Source organism: Spermophilus citellus (assembly GCF_964194105.1).
Source record: "Spermophilus citellus genome assembly, chromosome: 17".
Lineage (NCBI taxonomy): Eukaryota > Metazoa > Chordata > Mammalia > Rodentia > Sciuridae > Spermophilus > Spermophilus citellus.
Genome location: NC_138199.1, coordinates 48879263 through 48903835, shown reverse-complemented (window position 1 = coordinate 48903835; position 24573 = coordinate 48879263). Strand labels below are relative to the sequence as shown.

General features: G+C 46.7%; 1 protein-coding gene across 7 annotated transcripts; it reads left to right on the top strand.

Moving 5' to 3' along the window:
- The first annotated feature begins 844 nt into the window (after positions 1 to 844).
- On the top strand, positions 845 to 24392 carry RSAD1 (radical S-adenosyl methionine domain containing 1). 7 transcript variants are annotated; one of them, XM_081270999.1, is made up of 10 exons: positions 847 to 1092; positions 1464 to 1597; positions 1702 to 1906; positions 4457 to 4822; positions 5021 to 5084; positions 5502 to 5649; positions 5832 to 5886; positions 6613 to 6716; positions 6903 to 7052; positions 23910 to 24042. In XM_081270999.1, exons 1-9 carry the CDS (start codon positions 958 to 960, stop codon positions 7018 to 7020), a joined length of 1329 nt encoding a protein of 442 aa, XP_081127125.1. In that variant the 5' UTR covers positions 847 to 957; the 3' UTR covers positions 7021 to 7052; positions 23910 to 24042. The 7 variants fall into 7 exon arrangements, 6 of the variants coding, with proteins under 6 accessions (XP_081127123.1, XP_081127122.1, XP_081127121.1 ...); XR_014019324.1 differs by having other exon boundaries at positions 848 to 1092; positions 6903 to 7099; positions 23910 to 24033; XM_081270997.1 differs by lacking the exons at positions 6613 to 6716; positions 23910 to 24042 and adding an exon at positions 24055 to 24392 and having other exon boundaries at positions 845 to 1092.
- The last annotated feature ends 181 nt before the right edge of the window (positions 24393 to 24573 follow it).

Sequence of the window (24573 nt, the reverse complement as noted above, 5' to 3'; positions counted from 1 at the left end):
CACACACTACATAAAGTGGGTGTATTACTTATAGATAGGCAACAAGGGACAACAGAAGCCTTGGATTCATTTCAAGCCAGTTGCCCCAAGGCTCAGAAAAGTTTCCTGGTGTGAATGGAGTCTCATCTGTGTGTGCCCTGCTTGCACTGGACTTGAAGGGCCCTGGAAGCCAGCCTACCCTTGGTGACCATGTGCCATATTGGACTAAAGCATTGAAAGAAGTCTTCTTTAGGGTGAGAGGAAGGGGACAAGAGGTACTAGAACAGAGCCTGAGCTGTTCTGACCAGTTCCTCCTTATCTCAGTAGTTGTACTTCCAGCACATTCTACAGTTACTCTTGAGAATTGCAAGCTATCACCTGTTCACTGTCTCTCCTGCACACACCATCTCTGACTGTCCTGGGTTGGCCTGACCTAGAGATTACAGCCTACTCTCATGGCCAAGCCAATCCCTCCGGGACTTTCTGCTCCTTCAAGATCCAGCCCAAGTGTCCTCTCCTCCCTCAGGGACTTCCATGGCTCTTATAACAGAGGCCTTCCCTGCACTGAACACACTGGCCTGGCGTCCAGCAGGCATTGCATTAATTGTGCTGCCTGTCTTCACCTGTTCGTTGACTTCTCCCGATCTTCTGCACCTAGATGTCCTCAGCGCCCAGCTCTGAGACAGGAACATGAAATGTGAAGGAAGTGATGGGACAAACTAAGCTCCTGGATGGGTAAGGGAACTTGCCCTGGTATAGGGTACCAAAAGACGCGCCCCGCATCCTTGGGAGAGGAAGAACAGGAGGCTGCGATGAGCGCATCGGTGTCCGGCAGGTGGCGCCGCAGATCCTAGGCCTTCCGAGGCGGTGCGAGGTCACGCAGCTTCTCTTCCTTCCGCCTGGGCAGCACACGCGACCCTGCTCTGCGTACACCCGTGCGCCCTGGGCACGATCCCAGTCCCCACTGCGCTGTGCGCCATGGTTCTCCCCGCGGCCCGGGCCCGCGGCTTGGTGGCAGCAGCCAAAGCGGCCCAGAGGCGCCGCCGGGTGGACAGTGGGGGAGGCTCCCCAAGTCCTGAGCCCGCGAGCAGGCGCGCGGCGGTTTACGTGCACGTGAGTGGCCGGCGGGAGGGCAGAGTTCTGGCGTACCAGAACCCAGGTGGCGTTTGTCACGCGGTGGACCTGCCTGCTGTCTTCCCCCGCCCCCAGACGAGGTCTCCGATAGGACCTGGTGCCCAGACAGGGAAATGTCAAGGTCAGGGTAGTCACCAGCTCTGTGACCTTTACCTTCCAAGCTTCAGTTTTCTCATGCTAAAGTGAGGATAATAATCCCAGGGCGACCTGCTTTGGGAGTGGTGGTTTAGATGTCCTAGCCACTGTTGACCGACCTCGGAATGAGGATGGGAATGTTGGCTGTGAACCCAGGAAGCGCCCAGGGTGCCCAGAGTCACGCCTCACCCTGCACATACACCCTCTGCCCGCAGTGGCCATATTGTGAGAAGCGATGCAGTTACTGTAACTTCAATAAATACATCCCTCGCGGCGTGGAGGAGGCTGCCATGCGGAACTGTCTGGTCACTGAGGTGCGAACGCTGCTGCGGCTCAGCGGGGTGCAACGGTCTGTACTGGGGACTGTAGGGGGGGGGGTCTTGGAGAGGAAGACGGGTGCAGAGCATGCCACAGGCCTCTCCCGGTGTCATCTTCTCCATCATCTTTCCCCAGGGTAGAGTCTGTGTTCTTTGGTGGGGGAACCCCCAGTCTGGCCAGTCCCCATACTGTGGCTGCTGTTCTGGAGGCTGTGGCACAGATAGCTCACCTGCCTGCAGACTCAGAAGTCACGCTGGAGGCTAATCCCACTTCCTCCCCAGCCTCCAGGCTGGCAGAATTTGGAGCAGCAGGAGTCAACAGGTTGTCGATTGGCCTCCAGGTAACCCATCTCACCCACCCCCTCCCAGTGCACCCAGACCTTCAGGGCTGTCTCCCGTTTGGTGTCACTTATTCATTGGGCAAACATTTCTGGGTGTGAGAGCTCAATAACAGTAGAGCCCATGATGACACTTTTCCCCCCAGTAATGGGATTGGACCCTGAGCTTTGAATATGCTAGGCAAGTGCTCTACTTTGAGCACATTCCCAGCCCTTGTGATGACACTTAGTCATCTGCTGCTCTACTGGGATGTAAGCTTCATGATGTAGGCCTCTGGCATGCCTTTTTGTACACTAAGCACCACCATAGGGCCTGGAACATAGTAGGTACTCAGAAATTAGGTATTACATGATTGGAGATGTGGGGAAGCGACACATGATCAGATCACTGCAGCATGAAAATATGTCTATAAAGGGGGCTCTCAGAGTACCACTTGGAGGGCACCTTAGTCTAACGAAATCACAGAAGGCTTCCTGAAGGAGATAATGTTTGAGAAAAGGGAGGAGTTCACCAGGTGAGAGGGTGTGGGAGGAAGAGACATAGGATATGGAGGAGACCTGCATGTTTTGGAGGATTATAAGGATTACATTGCCTTTCAGTGTATGGTCTGAAAGCTCTTAGCCACTTCTGAAGGAGTTTGGGTTTCTTCCTAGTGGTGATCGGGGAGCCACCGAAGGTTCTCAAGTAGGGAGAAGCCTTTCTTCTAGGTTCACCGCTGATGTTTCCATAGCCAGTCTTGCCCACCTTCAACACTACCACTTCCATTGAACCACTTCTCCTAGGGTCATGGGCTTTGTCTTGATTGGATAAACTGAAAGAGACACACAATTCTGAGACATTTCTGCCCCAAATGTATATCTTGAAACTAATTTTGAGGAAACATCAGGTAAATTAAGACTGGGGATGCTTCTCAGTGCTAAAGGATTTGCTTAGCATACTTGAAACCCCGGGTTTCATCCTCAACACAGAGGTGGGGGGACAGAGAGAATGAATTAATATAAGAAGCCAGATTGGTGGCAGGGCACACCTGGAATCCCAGGGACCTGGGAAGCTGAGGCAGGAGGATTACAAGTTCAAGGTCAGCCTCAGCAACTTAGCAAGGTCCTTAAGCAACTTAGTGAGACCCTGTCTCAAAACAAAACATCAAAAGGGCAGGGATGTGACTTAGTGGTTAAGCACCCCTGGATTCAACTCCTTGTGGAAAAAAATGTAAGAACAGGCAGTGTGAGATCTGCCCTCCTAAACAGTTTTGTGTGTCAGTATAGTATTATTAACTGTAAGCACACTGTTGTACAGCTGATCTCCAGCATTCACACATTAAGAGACAGTTTTTAAAAAATTTTTTTAGGGGCTGGGGTTGTGGCTCAGCAGTGGAGGGCTCGCCAGCACGTGCAAGACCCTGGGTTCGATCCTCAGCATCACATAAAAATAAATAAAACAAAGATATTGTGTCCAACTACAACTGGGAAATGAATATTAAAAATATTTTTTTAGTTGTCAATGGACCTTTATTTTATTTATATACGGTGCTGAGAATTGAACCCAGTGCTTCACACATGCTAGCTAGGCAAGCACTGTACACCGAGCCACAACCCCAGCCCAAGAGACATTTTCAAAAGCAACTGGCTTGTACTCTTTGAAAATGTCAATGTCATGAAAGGCTGAGAATATGGACTAGATTAAAGGAGGCTAAAGAGACAATGACAGCCGAATGCCAGGGGTGACCCTTGGTTGTAAAAGAGGAAATTACTATAGTAGACATTACTGGGACAGTTGGCCAAATTTGAATATGACTACTTATTAGATAATGGTGTTGTATCTGTGTTACATTTCCTGAATTCCATAATTGGATTGTGGTTATGTAAGAGAGTGTCCTTGTCCTTAGGAAATACACATTTCAGGATTTAAAAATTAAGAGATATAATACCTGTAACTCTACTGCCCAGCACACCAGCCACAAGCCACATGCTAGTGGAGAACTTGAAATGTGACTATTTAAATCAACTTACATGTGTCTGATGTCTACTGTATTGAACAGTGCAGCTATAAAAAATTTCCATCATCACAGAAAGTTCTGGGCAGTGCTTATCTATGATTTGCTCTCAACATAATAACAATAATTTGCACATTTAGAGAGAGACAAAGTAGCTGGTCAGATGTTGCTGGTGAGTCTAGATAAAAGTGTTTATTGTACCTTTCAACTTTCCTATAAGTTATTTCAAAATAAAAAGTAAAGGAAGAAAAGATTCTTGATTTTGGAGCCAGTCCTGACTTTGCAGTTATATGTCCTCAAGATAAGTTACTTAACATTTCTGAACCTCAGCTTTCTTATCTGTAAAATGGAGCTAATATTGGAGGATTATAAGGATTACATTGCCTTTCAGTGTATAGTAGTTCTAGGTACTGACTTGACTGTTCCCTACCTTCCCCATCTTCCCACTCCCTGATAGGTACTGGTTTCCCCCATATTTATTTCTACAATGCTGTGTTTGTGGCATTGCTGTCTCTCTCTGAGCTGGCCAGCATACTAACAGCTGACTATCTCTTTCCAGTCTCTAGACGACACTGAGCTGCAGCTGCTGGGGCGGACACACTCGACCAGCAGTGCTCTGCGGACGCTGGCAGAAGCCCGGCGCCTCTTCCCTGGCCGCGTGTCCGTGGACTTGATGCTGGGGCTGCCAGCACAGCAGGTGGGGCCATGGCTCAGGCAGCTGCAGGAACTGCTGCACCACTGTGACGACCATCTCTCCCTCTACCAGCTGTCCCTGGAGCGGGGCACTGCACTCTTCGCCCAGGTGCAGCGGGGTGTTCTTCCTGCCCCTGACCCAGAGCTCGCCGCTGAGATGTACCAGGAGGGTCGGGCGCTGCTCCGGGAGGCTGGCTTCCGACAGTACGAGGTCTCCAACTTTGCCAGGAACGTGAGTCCTGGGGCTGTTGGCTGGAGGTGTGGAATGGCAGGCTGAGTATAACTAGGTAACTCGGGCCTCTGAGGAGAAGGGCCCTGCTGGGTGCTCTCTGACCCCAGATGGTGGGACAATCTAACCAGGTGCCCCGTCCCTGAACACAAACAGGGAAACCTCCTCCCTCTGCGCTGACTATTCCCTTCTTCCCCACAGGGGGCGCTCAGTACCCACAATTGGACTTACTGGCAGTGCGGTCAATACCTTGGCATTGGGCCCGGTAAGTCCCCTGTGAGCAACAGAAGGGATGACTTAGCAGAGGAATGTCATGGCTGTGTGAACTTGGGCCACTTACTTAACCTCTCCAAGCCTGAATTTCCTCACATGTAAAAGGCAGCTAACGATAATATCTACTGTGTAGAACTGTTGAGGATGTATTGTAAGGTGTTTGATTTACTGCTGTTTCTGGGTCTTCAGTGTGTGTCAGAGTCCCCTGCAGGGCTTGTTAAAATCCAGAATGCTGGGCCACACCTCCAGAATTTCTGATTGATCAGGGCTGGTTTAGGCCTGAGGGTTTATATTTCTAGCATATTAGATGCTCTTGGTCCAGGGACCAGACTTTGAGAACTACTGATGTAAATCTGATAAGAACACATTGTTAGCTCATTAAAGTGGGGTTCATTGTTGATGTTGTTAGGGGCCCATGGGCGATTTACGCTTCAGGGGGCTGGAGGCCATGCCCGGGAGGCTCGGATCCAGACACTGGAACCAGACAACTGGATGAAGGAAGTGATGCTGTTTGGTCATGGCACCCGGAAGCGTGTCCCCCTGGGCAAACTGGAGCTGTGAGCATCTGAGGGCAGAGGGCTCTTCACCCAAAGTTCCCCACACCCCAGAAGCACCTCCACATGTACTTCTTTATGTCCTGCCTTGCCCTCCCCATAGTCCCCAACACATCCCAGCATCAGTGTTAGAGTGGGAGAGGAAAGGCCCCCTCTCCAAGGTTCCTCGATGACTTCTCTTTCAGGCTGGAGGAGGTTTTGGCCATGGGGCTGCGCACTGACGTGGGGCTCACCCACCAGGTATGGAATAAGGTTTTTGTGTACTGTTTTCTCTTCCTAAGCCTTGCAGAGTCAGCCTCTTTCTTCTCTTGTTCCCCGCTGTACACACACACACACACACACACACACACACAGAAAACACCACAAAACACACCCCTACTGTACCTCTGGGGTTGACAGCCAGAGGTTGGGCCGTGGTCCAGCTGAGGCCTAACGGGCAGATGCTGTAGGTAGTGCAGTACAGTGGTAAGAACCCGGGACTTTGGCTGGAGAGATCCAGCGCTGGCCCCTATTCTACTGAAATCTAGGGCACATTGCCTTTCCACTCTCGGAACCTTGATTTTCTCAGCTATGTGAGGGAATAGATGAGATAAGGGGTTTCCATGTGTTTTTAAGCAGAGCTGAAACCTCAGATAGGAAGCACAATAGATAATGATCGATTAGACTCAGAGCTGCTTTAGATGTCGTCAAGTCCATAAAACCTGAGGCTGCTGTACCCTGGCAGGCAGAGGAGAGAGAGGAGGAGCAGATGGAGACCTGGCGTGGCTGGGATCTGGGTTTCCACCTGAACGTGCCACAGGGGTGATAGTGCCCACCTCTGCACCTACCCATTGACCTGTCCTGGTGTTTATGAGTATCAGCTGCTGAGACCCCCATGCTGGAATGGATCCTCCCTCACCTCTCATCCCTGCCATGAGGCCCAGAGTAGTTCAGCTGGCTCATTACTTCTAACCTCTGGTTTCCCAGCACTGGCAGCAATTTGAGCCCCCGTTGACCCTGTGGGACATTTTTGGAGCAAACAAGGAAGTAAAGGGATTACTGGAGCAGGACCTATTGCTGCTGGACCACAGGTGTGTTGGGGCAGTGGGCAGAGGGGACGTAGGTATTCCCAAGATCCCTGACTGCAGATCCAGAGACCAGGAAGTGAGAGATGCTGGTGAGGTTGGGCCTGTGGGTGCTGGGGCCTTGGCACAGGTGGGGATAGCATTGAAACTGGTAAGATGAAGCCGTCACATCCAGGCTTCTTGGTTTTCCAGGGGTCTCCGGTGTTCCTGGCAGGGTCTGGCTGTGTTGGATTCTCTACTGCTGACCCTCCTGCCTCGACTCCAAGAGGCTTGGCACCAGACAACCCCATCATCTACACCAGGAGGATGAGAAGATGCTCCTGTATCCCAGGGCAATGCCAGGTGGACTTGGGGGTCTGGACCAGCACTACAGGCATCTCTGCTGGCAGGTGCTATCTCTGCTCCAAGTGGTCATTGCCTGGCCCTGGGATCCCCAGGGGTGTGGCTACAGTGAGGTGGGTGGGAGGATATTTGGCTGGGAACTGGCATCCCACCCGGCTTTTCAGACTCACCAGTGTATGTTCCTTGACTGGGAATTGTTCATCGCCCATAACAGTTTTTTTTTTTTTTTCGGTGCTGGGGATTGAACCCAGGGGTGCTTAACAACTGAGCCACATCCCCAGGCCTTTATATTTATTTTGAGTCAGGGTCTCACTAAGTTGCTAAGACTTGAACTTGTGATTCTCCTGCCTCAGCCTCCCAAGCTGCTGGGATTACAGGTATGCACCAGTGCACCTGGCTGTTTACATTTTTGGTATCAAATAATGACCAGTGTTTGGAAATCTTTCTGTAGGCAGTTGCCTCCCTAAGATGCCTTCCCCTGTTGTGAGGTCCTGAGCAGCTGTATGAATCAGATCCTTTCCAGGTATCTTAAACAGGAAGGGATTTAATATAGGTATGAGACATTTAGAAAATCACTGGGTTTTTTAGAGTCAAGGCCACTTGTCCCATAGAATGTCCCACATTCTGGGTATGCCTGATTGTTTCCTAAGGACTGAATTCAGGTTGAATATTTTTAGCAATACTGATACTTGGTGTTGTGTAACTCAGGGTCCCTAATGCTAGGCCAACCCACTATCAGTAATGCTAATTTTGACCACTTAATTAAGGGGATGGATGTTCTGTTTCTCCCATGGATAGATATAGTTTTCCTTGAAATTAAATAACACAACAGATGATGTGTGATATCTTGAGACCAATTGAATATCCTGTTCTCCAATAATCACTTGCTCAGTGATTTTGGCATCTACTGATGATCCTTGCCCAAATCAGTTCTTAATTTGGAAGTTGCAAAATGTTAATTTCTGACTGTCATTCTTTCTACATTCTTTATCCATTAAAAAAAAAAAAAAACAAACTTTCCATTTTAGTCAAAGGACTAATCCTCCTTCTGACCTGGAAATTGGTACCAGATGTGAGTGTGTGTGCCTATGTTTGGTGGGGTTGGAGGTGCATTTTCCTGGCAAGAAGCCACATAACTTTTGGGGGGATTGGGGGGAGACTAGGGATTTAATCCAGGGATAATTTATTACTGAGCTATATCACCAGCCCTTTTATGTTTTGAGACAGGGTCTCACCAAGTTGCTTAGGGCCTGACAAAGTTGCTGAGGCTGGCCTTGAACCTGTGATCCTCCTGTCTCAGCCTCCTGAGCCACTGGGATTATAGGCATGCACCACCATGCCCAGTTAGGAAGCTCTGTAACTTTAATTCATTACCATGTCAGAGGATACCATGATTGAGGCATATAGACTTGGCCTTTAGGAGGTGATGGGGGATTGGGTTCCCCGCCTCTCAGAGGTGAGCACATGCCTTTCCCTGTACTCAGTGGGTGTGAATGTCAGGTCTTCTCTGACCCTGTGGTAACATGGTAAGCATCACTCCCTCTCTTTTTCATCATGAAATATTCAGCTGGCACTAGTTGTGTGCCAGGCCTTGTACCAGACTCACAGAGAAGAAGAAGACCTGCCTCACCCCTTAGGGAACTGGCTGTCATGTTGACAGATGTGGAAGAGATTCTTCCCAGGTTGTCAGTCAAGGCACCATGGCAGGCTGTGGGAGCCTGAGGCATCACTTGGTTCTGAAGGGCTGGGAGCAAGAAAAGGTGTTTTTTTCTTACCACCTCCTGTGCCCCTACTGCCCTGGAAAGCCTGGCCTCGGGACAGCTTGTAGGGTGACCTGTGCTGCCGAGAGACACCTCTTCCTAAGCCTTCCCCTGATCTTGATATTCAAGAAGTGAGCATGGGTGTGCCATCAGATAACCTGGGCCCACTCAGGTTTCTCCCAGTTGCCAGGGCTCGTGCCACCTGAGATGTCTGGGCACTGCATGCTGGGCACCTCACGAGACCTGTTCCGAGGGCTGGGCACAAGCCACAAACAGGTAGGGGTGGCACAGATCACCTTCTGTGACTCAGCCTGGTCCCACCCTCACCTTATGAATCTCCCGAGAGCAGTGCCCAGGAATCTAGTTGTTAAATGCTTCCTAACGTTTCCCACCTTCCATCGTGGAAGGCTGGGGTTGGGACGAAAGAGGTACTCCGAGACATGCATGGGAGTGGGGTCCTTCTCTCCACATCCTGGTTCTTCCATGGCTCATCCATCAAAGGGGTCCTGCTCCTCCCTGTTGGGACTCTGATTGTCATCTTCTCACCCTCCTTATGTGGGCAGAAGTAAAAGGGGTAACCGCCTGCTTTGGTAATAAGGTGATGAGAGAAGTTGGAGACAAGTGGTACATGTAGTCACATGTACTGTGGGTACAGCTTGAAGGCCCAATCTTTCCACCTGCAAGGAGAGTACTGACAATTTTAAAGTCTCCACGTGAGCCCCACCCCCTCCCCCAGGGAGTGTGATGTAGGCAGGACAGCTGTTTCAATTTCCATTTTACAGACGGGAACATTCAAAGAGGTTCTCTAACTTGACTCAAGTCCAGAAAATGCAGTAACGTGTCACTTACCGATGGGGATGTGTTCTGAGAAGGGCGCTGTTCGATGGTTCATTGTTTTGTGAATACTGAGAATCTACTTTCACAAACTAAGAAAACTAGGATGTGGCCTAGGGACTACCACTATATACGAAGTCCATCATTGACCAAAACATTATTCTGGAGTAAGTTGCAGACCTGATTTAATACTTCTGGACATCCAGAACTTTCTGTTAAATTCAGAACTTTCTGCTTCACCATCATTTTATACTTACTATGGGTCCAGGTCAATTCTGCCATCCATCCATTTAATTAATCCTAAAAACTCTTTTTTTCCTTCCTTCTTTCCTGTTCTGGGGATTAAACCCAGGGGCTTGCACATGCTAAGCAAGCATTCTGGTAATTCCGTGTGCCTGAAGTTGCCCAGATTGGCCTTGGACTTGCAATCCTCCTGCCTTAGCCTCCCAAGCAGTTGGGATTACAGGTGTGCACCACCACACCTGGCTGGCATGCCTTTTATTTTTTTTTTATTTTTTATTTATTTTTATTTTTTTTTTTAAAGAGAGAGTGAGAGAGGGGGGAGAGAGAGAGAGAGGGAGAGAGAGAGAGAGAATTTTTTAATATTTATTATTTTTTAGTTCTCGGCGGACACAACATCTTTGTTGGTATGTGGTGCTGAGGATCGAACCCGGGCCGCACGCATGCGAGGCGAGCGCGCTACCGCTTGAGCCACATCCCCAGCCCGACAGACCTTTATTTTATTCATTTATTTTTATGTGGTGCTGAGGATCGAACCCAGTGCCTCACACATGCTAGGTAAGCACTCTACCGCTTGAGCCACATCCCCAGCCCCATGGCATGCCTTTTAAATTAGGCCAAATCCTAACCTCTTTCTGGTTTCTTTGTCTCATGTTTGAAGCTGCCATCTCTGCCTGGTGCTGGCAGCTTGGGCTCAATGTCCAAACAGTTATGCCTTGGTATCTGCAGGGGCATTGGTTCTAGGACCCCCTCAGATGCCAAAATCTGAGAATGCTCAAGTCTCTTATGTCAAATGGTGTGGTATTTGCATATGACCTATGCATATCCTCCTGTATGTTTTTAATCATCTCTAAATTATTTATAATACTTAATACAGTAGAAATGCCATATAAATGGTTGTTCGTATTGGTCAGGGAATAATAAGAAACGAAAGTCTGCACGTTTGGTCAGACGCGAAAAAAATATTTCCCCCAATATTTTCCATTGTCAGTTGGTCAGAGCTGAGATGCAGAACCCGTGGATACAGTAGCCACTGTACTCCCCTCTCCTCGAGCAGCTCATTGTTACCCAGGCCCTATCTCTGTGACTAGTCCTGCATTCTCTCCCTACCTGATTCTGCAGAGAAAAGAAGGTCAAGTAATCAGATGAAATAACTTAGGTGGTAGATTGCATTATTGTTCAAAATGTTTGCTACCCTCCTCAGAGTGCCCTCCCTGAGGCCTATGGGAGGATCATAAAATTCCTGCACCATCATCATCATCATCATCATCATTATTTTGGAAACAGAAATTGAACCTAGGGGCACTTAATCACTGAGCCACATCTCCAGTCCTTTTTAAACAAACAAACAACAACAACAAAAAAAATACACATTTTTTTCTGAAAAAACATTTTCCCTGAGGCAGAGAAACCAGAAAGAGTTTAGGATTTGGCCTAATTTAAGGAAGGGGAGTTGCTGAGGCTGGCTTTGAATTCCTCATCCTCCTGCCTCAGCCTCTGGAGCTACTGGGATCACAGGCATGTGCCACTGTGACGTGCACCTGCCTTATTGAACCCAGAAAGGGCCATGAGACTAGCTCAGCCCTGGTTGTCAAAGCTGGTGGGTGGTCCACCATCTATCTTGTGCTTCTGTCACAGTGACCTGCAGTGTTCAGTTTTATCACAGACAGTTTTATCAACCTGGGTTCCAGAGTGAAGAAAATGGGCAGAGGAGCAACCAGCCACAATAGACATGAGATGGAGAGGGAAATGAACATTTGTTAATTTATTAGATAACGCAAGAAGGCTCCAAAGCAAGACATATATAGTATCCCATTTTTGTAAACTCGTATACCTAAGTATGTTCATTTCTGCAAAGATACACAACCAGAATTCTAACATTTGTTAATTTACATGTGTTAATTTCTACATTCTTCTGTTGTAAACCAGTAGATTTTTCAGTTTATTAGCGCAGCATAAGTAAAACTAAATTGATACAGTGACAGGATTCCATCATTCAAAGATTAACTACTGTTAAAATTCTAGTGCGTAGCTCTGCAGAAATTCTTCTATGCAAATGAACATACTTAGATATTCAATCCTACAAAAATTATATATATATATATGTGTGTGTGTGTGTGTGTATACACACACACACACACACACACACACACACACACACACGTTTGCTTTGGGGCCTTCTTGTAGACATCTTTCTATGTCAGGTTTTTTTTGTTTTTTAATGGTCCTGGGGATTGAACCCAGGGCCTTGTGCATGTGGCAAGCGCTCTACCAACTGAGCTGTATTCCCCAGTCTCTTTCTACTTCAGTTTTATTTCTGTGTCCTATTTTTAGTATGGATCCATAGTGTACCCACTGCAAAGTAATGCCAAAAAATCTAGTTCTGCAATTCCTTTTCTAAGATATGGGGTCTCATTTTTTATTATTATAAACTGTGCAGTGATCATCTTACATAAATAGTTTGATGTATTTGTTGGATCATTTCCTTAGGTTCAGGATAAATCCAAGAGGCAGAAGTGCTGACTCTGGCGGGGTGCACATCATTTGTTTGGGTCCATCTTGCCACACCGTCCCCCAGAAGGCCTGCTTGCGCTCTCGCCAGCTCACTGCTGCTCATTTCTTTACAGCCTCATCGATAGCAAGCACGATCAGTTTTGCCAAAAGATCCCCAATCTGATATATACATATTTTTTATGATGGTGGAGATTAACTCACATGCAAAGCAAGTGCTCTATCTCTGAGTTGTATTCCCAGTGCCTGAAGAGCATTCTTGCTTTTTTTGCCGGGGGTGGGGGTGGGGGGTGGGGACAGGGTGGTGAGGTGAAGGTACTGGGGATTGAACTCAGGGGCACTCAACCACTGAGCCACTTCCCCACCCCTATTTTGTATTTTATTTAGAGACAAGGTCTCACTGAGTTGCTTAGCACCTCACTTTTGCTGAGGCTGGCTTTGAACTCACAATCCTCCTCCCTCAGCCTCCTCAGCCACTGGGATGGCAGGTGTGTGCCACTGTACCTGGCCTGAAGAGCATTCTTAAACGTGGCTTCAGTGTCCGCTAACACACTGCCTCCCTAACTTTGGCAGCTATTTTTTGGTCCATTTGCTTACCATAAAGTCAGAGAGCAAACAGGATGCAGCCTTTGGAACCTTCCAGGTAGAAGGCTGAGCTGGTGCTGCTTGCCCAGTGTTATAAATGACCTCTGAATTTTTCTTAGCCAGAAACCCTTTCAGAGAGTCCCAGATCTCCCTTCTTCCTCCCCCTGCCTTCTCTTTTTTTCTCTGAGGGAAATATTAAAACTAACTTTTAAATTTATTCTTAGGCAAACAACACGAAAGAAACAGAATTGTAGATGAAAAAGGAAAAAAACCAAAAAAAAAACCTCACCCACGATAAGCGGCCCCAGCCGTTGCGGTTTTTATCTGCCTGTTTCCTTCTGTCCTTGTCCAGAAGCACACCATGTTTTGCTGAGCACCCAGGCACAGGTCTAGTTTTACATTTTGCCCCTTTCTCTTCTCATTTTTCATAAGCAGTTTTCCCATTTTAATTGGTGCACAACGTTCCGATGAGTGAATAATTTAATAATCATTACCCTAATGGAAGTCACTTACATGGTTACTCGATTTTGCCTATTATGAATAATGCTGCACTGCATGTTTTTATGGATATCGCTTCTTCCTTTATTTGGATTATTTCCTCAGGTCAGTGCCCCAGAGAGAGATCGCTGGGTTAAAGTGTCTGAGTGCTTTAATGATTCCTGGCATGAATTGTTATATTGTTTTCCAAAGGGTTTTCTCTTATTTATTTTCCTGCCCAACCCCCGCCCCCCAAATAAGGGGAAAAAAATGCATGCTTTCTCCGTCAACCATATAGAAGAAAGCAAAAATTATACTAGGAAAATAACCACTACAACATTTGGACAACCATCCCTCCAGATATCTCTTGATGCATAGATATAGATGGAGAAATAAAAATAATTCCTCACAAGAGGGATCATACTCACGTGCCAATTTTGCAATCTGTTTTTTTACTCAACAACATGTCCTAGGTTTTTCTAATTGGTTCTGCCACCACCCACGCCTAGGTAGTAGCATAGTATGTAGTTCAATAACAGCTGTAAACCAGGCACTGTGTCAAGAATTTTATCTGCATTAGCTCATTTAAGTTCCACCAGAACTCAATGAAAGACGTTCTGTTATTATCATGCCCATTTTACAGATGAGGAAGTAGGCTTAAAGAACTGTCTGCCCAAGGTCACATGGCTAGGAAGTGCTGGGGCTGGCACTCAAGAACTCAAGGGGGTTTTCTGGGTCTCCAAATTGGGCTTATACAAAATAAAACATGAATGTATCATCTTATAAAAAATAAAGTGTGAAAGTCCCCTTTACATTTCCACAGGGGTTTGATGTATCAGTTGAGGTTCAACTGCATATAATGGAAAACCAAACTAGCAGGCTTAAACAAGGTAGGAATTTATTTTTCTTCACATAAAAGAGATTAGTATGGTGGGCCCAAGGTCGTTGTCTTGGAAAAAAAAAAACAGCACTTAACTTTTTGCTCTGCATTCTCATTTTGTGGCTTCCATACCTAAGGTCTCCATGTGGTCTGCTATGGTCCCTGAAGTTCCAGCTATCATGTCTGCATTCCAGGTAACAAGAAAGAGAAAGCCTGGAGGGGCAACAGTATGTTTGCTCCCAGATGAATCTGCTCCTTGTAAGGCTTTCCCTAAAGTCTGTCCCCTCCCTGACATCAGCTTGCTTCTGATTGGCCACCTTTAGCCACAAGGGCCTCTGGGAAATGTAGTTTTAAAACTGATAGAGTTGCTGCTTTACTACCCACACTGCTCCATTATTCAGGAGCTAGGGATGTGACTGAGTGGTAGAATGCTTGCCTAGCATTCAGGAAACCCTGAGTTTGATCATTGCAAAAAGAAAATAATATTTAAAAAGCAGGGGGAGGGAGAATGGATATTCACAGGCAATTAGATAACTCTGCCATCATATAAATCCTTCTTAATCCTTTTCTATAAATTTAAATATTTAAATTATCTACACATAGATAAAAATGGTCTAACATGTTAAAGGTACCTTGTTTTAATTTACATTTTAAAGGTTTATCAACCAGCTTACATACCCTCTGGAGATGGAACCTAGAGGTGCTTTATCACTGAGCTACATCCCCAACCCTTTTAATTTATTTTATTTTTATTTTTCATTTTGAGACAGGGTCTTGCTAAATTGCTGAGGCTGGCTTTGAAGTAGTGATCTTCTTGCCTCCGCCTCCTAAATTGCCAGAATTTCAGGCCTGTGCCACTGTGATTGGCTTCCATTAGATATTTGTTTAGTAATTATTGTGTTGTGTACACATTTAAGCTCTTTGTTTATTTAGCCAGTTAGAGCCTGCTTTCTTTTTTCTTTCTTTCTTTCTTTCTGGCTTTGAATTTTCGATCCTCCTGCCTCAGCCTCCAGAGCCTCTAAATACAGGCGTGTGCCACCGCACTGCCCGCCTGATGATTTCCTGATCAAGTCAAATGGACTGTCTAGATAGATTCATTAATTGATAGGTAGATGTTACAAATACATTAACTCCTTGTCTTCCTTGCTGCATATAGTGCTTCTGATAAGCTTCTCTTTTATCTTTCATGGATTGTTCCTTTTCGGAAGTGAGTTTTCTACAATGTCAACCATATTTATATAGTTGAGTGTTATCTGTTGCCTGTGATTTTTTCTATCAGTCCTAGTCTCGGCATATTTGTTCCACCTCCAGGGATATGGTCATTGTTTAAGTTTCCATTCTCCTCCCAAGAGCATCAGGATAAGGTTGACAGTAGGTTCACCTAGATCCAAATCTCCACTCTGTCACTTCCCATCTGCATGACTAGCTGGGACACTCCCTTCATCTGAGTTCCGAGTTTCCTGACTGGTGAAGGGGTGGGACCAGCCATGGGTCCTCAAACTTGTCTATGCATCAGAACCACTCAGGCTCCATAAAATGCCCATTCCTGCCTGCCCGCTGCCCTGCATCTGTAGAATCCAAATCTCTAGGCCCAGGAATCTGTATTTTTCAAAGGTCTCTAGTGAGTCCACTGCTCAGGCCTGTTTCAGAATCACAGGACCAGCCTGGCTACCTGCACCCAGCTGAGTAGTCACTGAGGGAGCTGGGGGCAGCAGTCCTCGGCCACTGTGTCCCCCAGAGCCAGGTGGCCCTGCCTCTTCCTCTTGGTGGAGGCTCCCATTTCACATCCAGCCTGCACAGCAGCTTCTGCTCCCTGCTTCCTCAGGGCAGTAGAGAGGGGTGATTAGGATCCTGGAGGGCTGCCATAGCCATGCCTCTGGGAGGGGCCAGGGCCACCTACTAGTTGGGTGTCCCAAGCTACTCACCCTGTGAGTCTCAATTTCCTCCCTGTTGAAAGCAGAGACAGTTCCCTTCCTTCAAGGCTGTTGTAAGGTTGGCGATGATGGATGGCTGGGCGGGAAGAGCCTAGAGCAGTTCCTGGCTCAAAATGTGCTTGTGACACTTGTCGTGAGGATTACTGTTGGTGTTGTCATTGTGATTTACAGCTGCAGGGGAGGAAAAAGTGCACCTCGACTGTCATAGGGTTTGTGGGTTGGGCCTGAGAATTAAACTGAAGAACGACAGATTGACAGGAGAAAACACAAACGAATACAAGTTTAACATGCACCAGGAAATGGAGGCCAAAGGCTGAGAGCTGAACGCTGCCTGAACTGGACGAAGAGTAGTAAATGATGAACGGGGTGAGGCAGAGGGTCTTGGACAGTTAGTTGGGTGGAGAAGTGACTAGAAAGATGAAGGTTTGTATCCTTCTCCCTTGACCTCAACTTTCCATCCTTGATGACAATGATTTCTAGAATAAAGAGGACCTCTTCCACATGGGAATGTCATTTACTGCTTTTTTTTTTTTTTGTTCTGGGGCTTGAGCCTTGGGCCCTGGGCCTGCTAGACAGGCACCCTACCACTGAGCCAAATCCCCAGTTTATCATCCTCTACTTTTAAGAAGAACCAGGAAGGTCAGAGTGATCTTCTTGCACCTGCTATTTCTTAAGTGCCTTCACCTGAAAACAGTCAATATGCCAGAGAGGGATATTTTCGGGTGGCGTGTTCTTAACTGCTTCTTAGTGTCCTGGGCATGTTTGCCCTAGGGAATGAGCATCCTCAACAGGAATTTCCTGGTGCCCGACAAGACAGACAGAGACCTATAATTTCCCTGTGATGCTGAAACTTGTCAGAAGGAAGCCCTGGGCTTCTGGAAATTTTTCTCCCTGGCTCAGAGTAGAACTTGCAGCCTTCTGGGAGGCTGGGAGGGTGTGTGCCACGGTGCCAGCTAGCCACCTCCAGGCAGCGGGCACCCACACTGTGTGACTCCTCATACCACTGCTCCTTGCCTTCCCTCAACAGGTCTGACAGGAATGGCCCCATTCCTCGGGTGGTTGATCAATCCAGGTTGGGACACCCCCACTTGCCACCCAGACCCCTGATCCCTGGGGTGCCCATGAGTGTGCCTTGCTCTGCTTCTGGATTAGGTCTCTCCTGGTACCCTTCCTGGAACCTAGGGCCTCCTTACCTGCATTCCTGCCATTTTGACTCTGCCTTCAGCAACTGCCCTTGAACTTGACCAACTTACACAGGCTTTCTTACTGTAATTAAGACCTCAGCAAGAGGCCAGAGCCCTTTATTGAGGGTCTTAGCAGCACCAATGAGGTCTCAGCCACTTTAGAGCGTTGAGGAAGTTGCCATGGAAACGCCCCTCCTCCTAGTCCCACCAAGCATGGACCCTTTAATCTTCATGAAGAGCAAAAGAGCTATGCAAACTGTTAAACTGACAATCCTAATCTTGAGCAAGGTTGGGAGGTCCTGGGACAACGTGTGGGTCCCACTTGTGCACCCCAGCTTGAGTGGTTGGGCTGAGGCCGAATTGAGATCCCAGTTTTGCTGCCCATTTGCTGCTAATCCTCTTAGACTTAACCCTTCTGTGCCTCGGTTTTTTATCCTGAAAAATGGGGGTGTTAATGATATTCTCTATGTGATTGCTGTGAACATTTAAGAAGTTAGTACTTGCCAGGATCAGTGACGCATGCCTCTAATCCCAACTATTCAGGGAGTTGAGGCAAGAAGAACACAGGTTCAAGGCCAGCCTGGGCAAAATAAAAAGGGCTAAGGCTATAGCTCAGAGGTAAAACTCGCCTGAGCTCAATCCTGAGTACCACAAAAAAGGGAAAAAAAGGAGGAAAAAAAGGTATAACTCATTACTAAAACAAAGAAAAATAGGTTAAGTTGAATTTTGCCAAAATTTTTAAATTTAACATGTCAAAGGACACTGTCAAGAAAGTAAAAGAAGTCAGGCACGATGGCACATGCTTATAATTCCAGTTGTTTGGGAGGTTGAGGCAGGAGGATCAAAAGCCTGAGGCCGTCCTTGGCAATTTAGTGATACCTGGTCTCAAAATAAAGGAAAGGTCTGGGGATATAGCTCAGTGATAGAGCACTTAACTAGCATGTGCAAGGGCCTGGGTTAGATAAGAGAAGATAAATTTACAGAAGATACTGCAAATCACATTTCTGATAAGGGTTTACTATCCACTATAAATAAAGAACTTCAGCTCTACAATAAAGACAGTCCCATTAAGAAACAAGCAAAGGTGCCAGGTGTTGTAGTACACCCCTGTAATCCCAAAGACTCGGAGGCTGAGGCAAAGGATCACAAGCTTGAGGCCAATCTCAGCAACTGAACGAGACCCTGTCTCAAAATTTAAAAAATAAAAAGCTGGGGATGTAGCCCAGTGGTAAAGTGCCCCTGGGTTCAATTCCTGGTACCAAAATAAATAGATGAGCAAAGGCTTTGAATAGACATGTCTAATAATAAACACAATGGCCAACAAACACATGAAAAGAAGCTCAACATCATCAGCCATGAAGGAAATGTAACTCCAGACCACAGTGAGATATTACTACACACTTAGGATGGGCACAGTGTGGGTTTTTGTTTTGTTTGTTTTCTTTTCTTTTTTTTTTTTTTTGGTACCAGGGATTGAACTCGGGGGCACTCAGCCCCTGAACCATATCCCCAGCCCTTTTTTGTATTTTATTTAGAGACAGGGTCTCATTGAGTTGCTTAGGGCCTCGCTAAGTTGCTGAGGCTGGCTTTGAACTCACAATCCTCTTGTCTCAGCCTCCTGAGCCTCTGGGATTATGGGTGTGTGTACCACCGTGCCCAGCTACAGTATGTTTTTAAAGAAAAAGAAGTGCTGGCGAGTATGGGGAGAAGTTGGAACCTGTGGATGCTGCTGATGGCAATGTAAATGGTGCCACCTGTGTGGAAGTCAGCCTTGTAGTTCCTCAAAAAATTAAATCTAGAGTTACCATGTAACCCGGCAACTCTAGTCCTAGTTATGCACCCAAGAGAATGAAAAACATATGGTCACACAAAGCCTTGTACACCAGTGTTCATAGCAGTGTTCTTAGTAATAGCCACAAAATGGCAACAACCCAGTGCCCATCGACTGATGAGCGGGTAAAGAAAATGTGGTCTATCCATGCTATGGAATATTATTCAGCAATAAAAAGAAATGATGTCCATACAATGTGGATGAACCTTGAAAACATTATGCTAAGTAAAACCAGGCACAGAAGGCTACTTATTGTATGATTTCATAGACACGAAATGTCCAGAAAGAGACAGAAAGTAGATTAGTGGTTTTCAGAGACTAGGAAGGAAGAAGGAATTGGAATGACTAATGGGTATAGGGTTTCTTTGAGGGTGAGGGAAGTGTTCTGGAATTGGATAGTGGTGATGATTGCACAACCTTGTGAATACTCTAAAAAAAAAACCCTGAATTGTACACTTTAAAGTGGTGGAGTCTGTGTTATATAAAATTTTATGCTATGTGAATTGTCTCATTTGTTTATATATTCAGCACTGGGAATTGAATCCAGGGATATTTTACCACTGAGCTATATTCCCAGCCCTTTATTTATTTATTTAGAGACAAAGTCTCACTAAGTCGCTAAGGCTGGCCTCAGACTTGTGGTCCTCCTACCTCAGCCTCCTGTTGGGATTATAGATATGTGCCACTATGCCCAGCTATCTTAACTTTTTTTTTTTTTAAAAAAAATTGAATCAGTACAATAAAATGTTCAGAAGGCTGCTCAGTTCACATAAACCCTCAGTAGTTAGTTGCCAATTTGAGGGTTGGTCCAGGTAAGGCAGAAAGGAAAAACAATTCTAAATGGAGCATTGCCTTTAGAGATTGAATTCACATATTTAATATTGGTTGAAGAATTAGCATATAATTTCTTCCTTCATTCATATGCATACTTGTTGATTTTACATGCTTTTGTGGGTATATGTGTACATACAAGCATTTATTTGTATTTGAATTTTATTTTCTTTTTTTAAAAATATCTTTAAAGTATGAAACGGGTTTCTAAAGCTCAGATTATTATTTAAGTCTCCACTGGTTAAGTCCAGCTGTCATGTGGCTCAGAGACTCTACTTAAGGTCAGGTCTGTGGTAGAGCAGGATGCTCACCGACCTTGGGGTTGGAAGACCTGAGAGGGAGCCTTAGCTCTGTTCCCCCGCAAGCTCCCTGAGCTGGGATGAGACTAAGGTTCTCAGGTTTAAAACAGCAGACACCCAATTACATTTAAATTGCAGATAAACAATGAGTATGTTTTTGGTGTAAGTATATGTTCCAAATATTGCATGGGACATACTTACATTAAAAATTGTTTATTTAGTGCCAGGAGCAGTGGCGTATGCCTGTCATCCCAGCAGCTCAGGATGCTGACACAGGAGGATCGTGAGTTCAAAGCCAGCCTCAGCAAGGGCAAGGTGCTAAGCAACTCAGTGAGAGCCTGTCTCTGAACAAAATACAAAAAATAGGCCTGGGGATGTGGCTCAGTGGTTGAGTGCCCCTGAGTTCAATCCCCAGCACCCCCAGCCCCCGTCAAAGTTATTTATTTAAAATTAAAATTTAACTGGGAATTCAGTATTTTGTCTGTAACCCAGACATGACTCAATTTCTGTAAAAAGAAAGACTTTTTGGAGGAAATCACATTTAATTCTCATAGCATTCCCCCCATTTTGCCATGGAAGAGACTGACTCAGAGAGATCAAGTGACCTAGCCCAAGGTCATTCAGTTAGAAAATCACAGAGCTGGGATTTGAACTTGGGTGTGTCGAGTAGGGCATGATCTGCTAAAATGGAACTCAAGACAGATATTCAGTGACCTGTTTAATGACGGCATGGAAACCTTGAGCTAACTTGGGAAGAACGGAAGCTTTCATTGACTGGGAAGGAAAAAAAAAAGTTGGAGAATCACATTTGAAACAGTGCTTCTGTCACTATGTCTGTATTACTTCTCATTGCTGCCACAACAAATGACCTTAAATTTAGTGGCTTAAAACAACACAGATGTATTCTCTGACGTCTAGAGATCAGAGGTCTGAAGTGGCTAAAATTAGGGTGACGGCTGAGCTGTGCATCTCCTGTGCCAGCTCCGGAATGCCGCTGCATTTTCTGGCTCCTGGCCACCATGGCTCAAGTCACGTGCCCCTTTCAGACTCAGACCCTTCCACCTCCCTCTTTATAGGGACCCTTGTGATGACCAAGGGCCCACCAGATAATCCAGGATAATCTCCAAATCTCAAAATCCTTAATCACATCTGCAAAGTCCTCTTTGCCATGTAAGCTAACAGATTCATGGCCCCCAGCAATTAGGATGTGGACGTCTGTGGGGAGTGATTATGCTGCCTCCACGCTGTCTAGAGAGAAATTAGTAGATTCGAGTGTTCTGGGTCTTAACTGTAATCCCTTTCATCTGTACGGCTTTCCGAGTACTTGCAGATACACCCTTTTTTCTTTTTTTCCTTCTTGAATTGATCCTGGGAGCTCCATTAAGGCTGTGCTGACTCTACTGTAAAGAAATCAGTTGAAACCCAGGAGGCATCCGCCCTGTCACACCGCTAAGGACTCAGGCCCAGTCCTTGTCATTAAGGACACACTCCCTCACAGTTCCCAGCCACATACCACTAGAACAGTCTTCTCCCTGGTGGGGTGGACAACTCCTCAGGCCCAGCTTCCTTGCCAGATTATGCCCTCCGTGGGCAACCTCTCTGAACCAGGACAAGGAAAGAGAGGTGCCAGAGGAGAAACTTCTTTTTGTGGAGAGTCTTGGCACATAGCCCCAGAACCCAATGTCCATCCATTTGGCTCATGTCCTCGACAGCAGCCCAGACTGGAACTTCTACATGCCCCGAAGGGAGCTTGGATTCTTAGAAAAGTCGTCTTAGCGCAAACCTCTCCAGAACATGTCACTGTGGTTTGTGGTTTTTGCCCTTGGGTGCTGCTGTGTGGTAAGAAGCAGCTCCCTCCTGCCCACTGACACTTCTCCAGGCTGCCCCCCAACTTGCCCCATCCGCCATGATGGCCTGCGTGTGTCAGGCTGTTCCCAGAACTGGGGTACACCTTGGATCCGACAGGGGAGGCCTTGCTCCCTGAGTGTACGCTTCAGCAGGGGACAGGGACACTGCAGAAGTACATGTGATACTTCCGAGGATAACAAAACTGGATGACAACAGAGGGTGACAGCAATCCCATGAATGCGACACTGTTGCCACTCTAAAGAGGACAGCCCAGGCAGGAGCAAAGGTGACATGCAAGCCCATGTTTTATTCCAAAGCCCTGGTGCTCCTAACACCTAGTCCAGTGGCCTCTAAAATACCTGTGTTCTCAAGAAGGGAAGAAGAGGGATTTGAGCCAGGGGATGGTATCTTGTCTGTGTGTCATCCTTGAGACTAAAGTCAGTCCACCCTGGGAACAGTGTCACCTGAGCAAGTGATGTGATGTGTCCTGTAAAGGGGAGTGGCAAACAGAGGTGAGGATAGTGAGGCCAGAGGTGGGGATGAGCCAGCTGTGTGGGGAGGAGGGGCTGGGGGGGGGCATGGAGATGACAGGGCAGTGGGCTGGAGCAACTGGAGGGGACTGAACAGTGATGTGAACTGGGGAGGAGAAGCTAGAGGTGAGGGGCTTGAGAAGACACTACCTTCAGCCTTGGGCTTTGGGCTGGTGGCTGTCCCCAGGACAGGGATGGTGCAGTCTAGACTTAGCCTCTGGAAAGAGTAGTTGATGACATGCTCAGCACCTGGCTGGGTGAAATAAACAGACATTAAGCAATAATTGATGTCATACCTTCTGTCAACCCAGTTACCTCCTCCACCCTGAGATCAAGGAACTGCTCAGAGTTGCCACCTGGGAAGAGACTGCTTGGCTTTGCTGCTCTGAATATTATTCAGTCACAAAAAGGGCTGAAGTCCATGCTAAGAAAAAGAAGACCCAATAGCATATGGTTCTATTTGCATGAAATGCTCAGAATAGGCAAAAATAAAATAAAGACAGAACAGAGTTTGTGGTTTGTGGGGGGCTGGGATATAGCTCAGTTGGTAGAGTGCTTGCCTCACATGCACTAGGCCCTGGGTTTAATCCCCAGCACCATCACCACAAAAAAAAAAAAAAAAAAAAAAAAAAAAAAAAAAAAAGATGAATTTTGCTCGGCTTGGTGGCCTATGCCTATAATACCAGTAGCTTGGGGGGCTGAGGCAGAAGGATCACGAGTTCAAAGCCAGCCTCAGCAAAAATGAGGCCCTAAGTAACTCAGTGAGACCCTGTCTCTAAATAAAATACAAAATAAGACTAGGGATGTGGCTCAGTGGTTGAGTATCTCTGAGTTCAATCCCTGGTACCCCCCTTCAAAAAAAAGGGTGAATTTTATGTTACCTGCATTTTACCACCTTAAAAAAATCAAATGCACATTTCTGGGGAAAGATTCTTAACTTTGATCAGATTCTCAAAAGGTTAAGCAGTTCTGATCTGGTTCACTTTCATGAGGCACAGAGGAAATGAGACCTGTGTATGGTCACTCAGGGGCTAGTGGCACAGCCCAGCTGGCGGCATACCTGTCTGACCATGAAACCCCCTTTTTCCCTTGTCCTTTGATCTCCATTGACAGGCACAAGCTGTATAACTCCCTGAAGTTAAAAGAACTTCCGGAAGCCGGGCGCACAGATTAGCGTTTCATGGTGTTCGTCTTTTCTCTTGGTGGACTCTGAACTCCTAGAGGGCAGGAGGAAGCATGTCTTACTTTCCCCCAGCAGAGCTCCTGTGGCAGCCGTGGAGGTGAATTGTTCCAGAGTCCACCTTCAAGACGGAATTTGATGTTCCCCTGCTTAGCCGACAGCCTCTAACAAACATTGTTTGCCCGGAAGACACACTGGTTGACCTAGACTTCATCAGATCTGCAGTTCTCTGAGGCTCTCCCGGTCCAGGCTGGCTTCCTCCCCCTTCATTTTTTAAGTCTTATTTTATTTTTAAATATGCTGTTTTAATACCCACCCTCTCATCTTTCATAAGCCTTACCATACTTCCCACTCCTCTCTGACATAAACCCCTTGCCCTCCTATCTCCATCTTAGTATCTATTTCCTGGAGGACCCAGGTGATACAGCACCCCCAGGTGTACCATAAGTGCCCAGTAAATGTTCATGGAGTGAACTGAAGAGTCACTCTGGAGGGGGCAGGGAGGCTGGTATCCGGGCCTTAGAAGGAGAGAAGCTGCCCTTGGTGGATGTTTCTGTCTCAATTGGTGTAAGATCTAGAAGGGCATGGAGAAGGGGC

Coding starts and splice junctions, on each gene's coding strand:
- RSAD1 (XM_081270995.1), top strand. CDS start 958: ATGGTTCTCCCCGCGGCCCGGGCCCGCGGCTTGGTGGCAGCAGCCAAA. Junction 1,093..1,463: donor GCGCGGCGGTTTACGTGCAC/GTGAGTGGCCGG, acceptor CTCTGCCCGCAG/TGGCCATATTGTGAGAAGCG. Junction 5,650..5,831: donor CCCCTGGGCAAACTGGAGCT/GTGAGCATCTGA, acceptor CTTCTCTTTCAG/GCTGGAGGAGGTTTTGGCCA.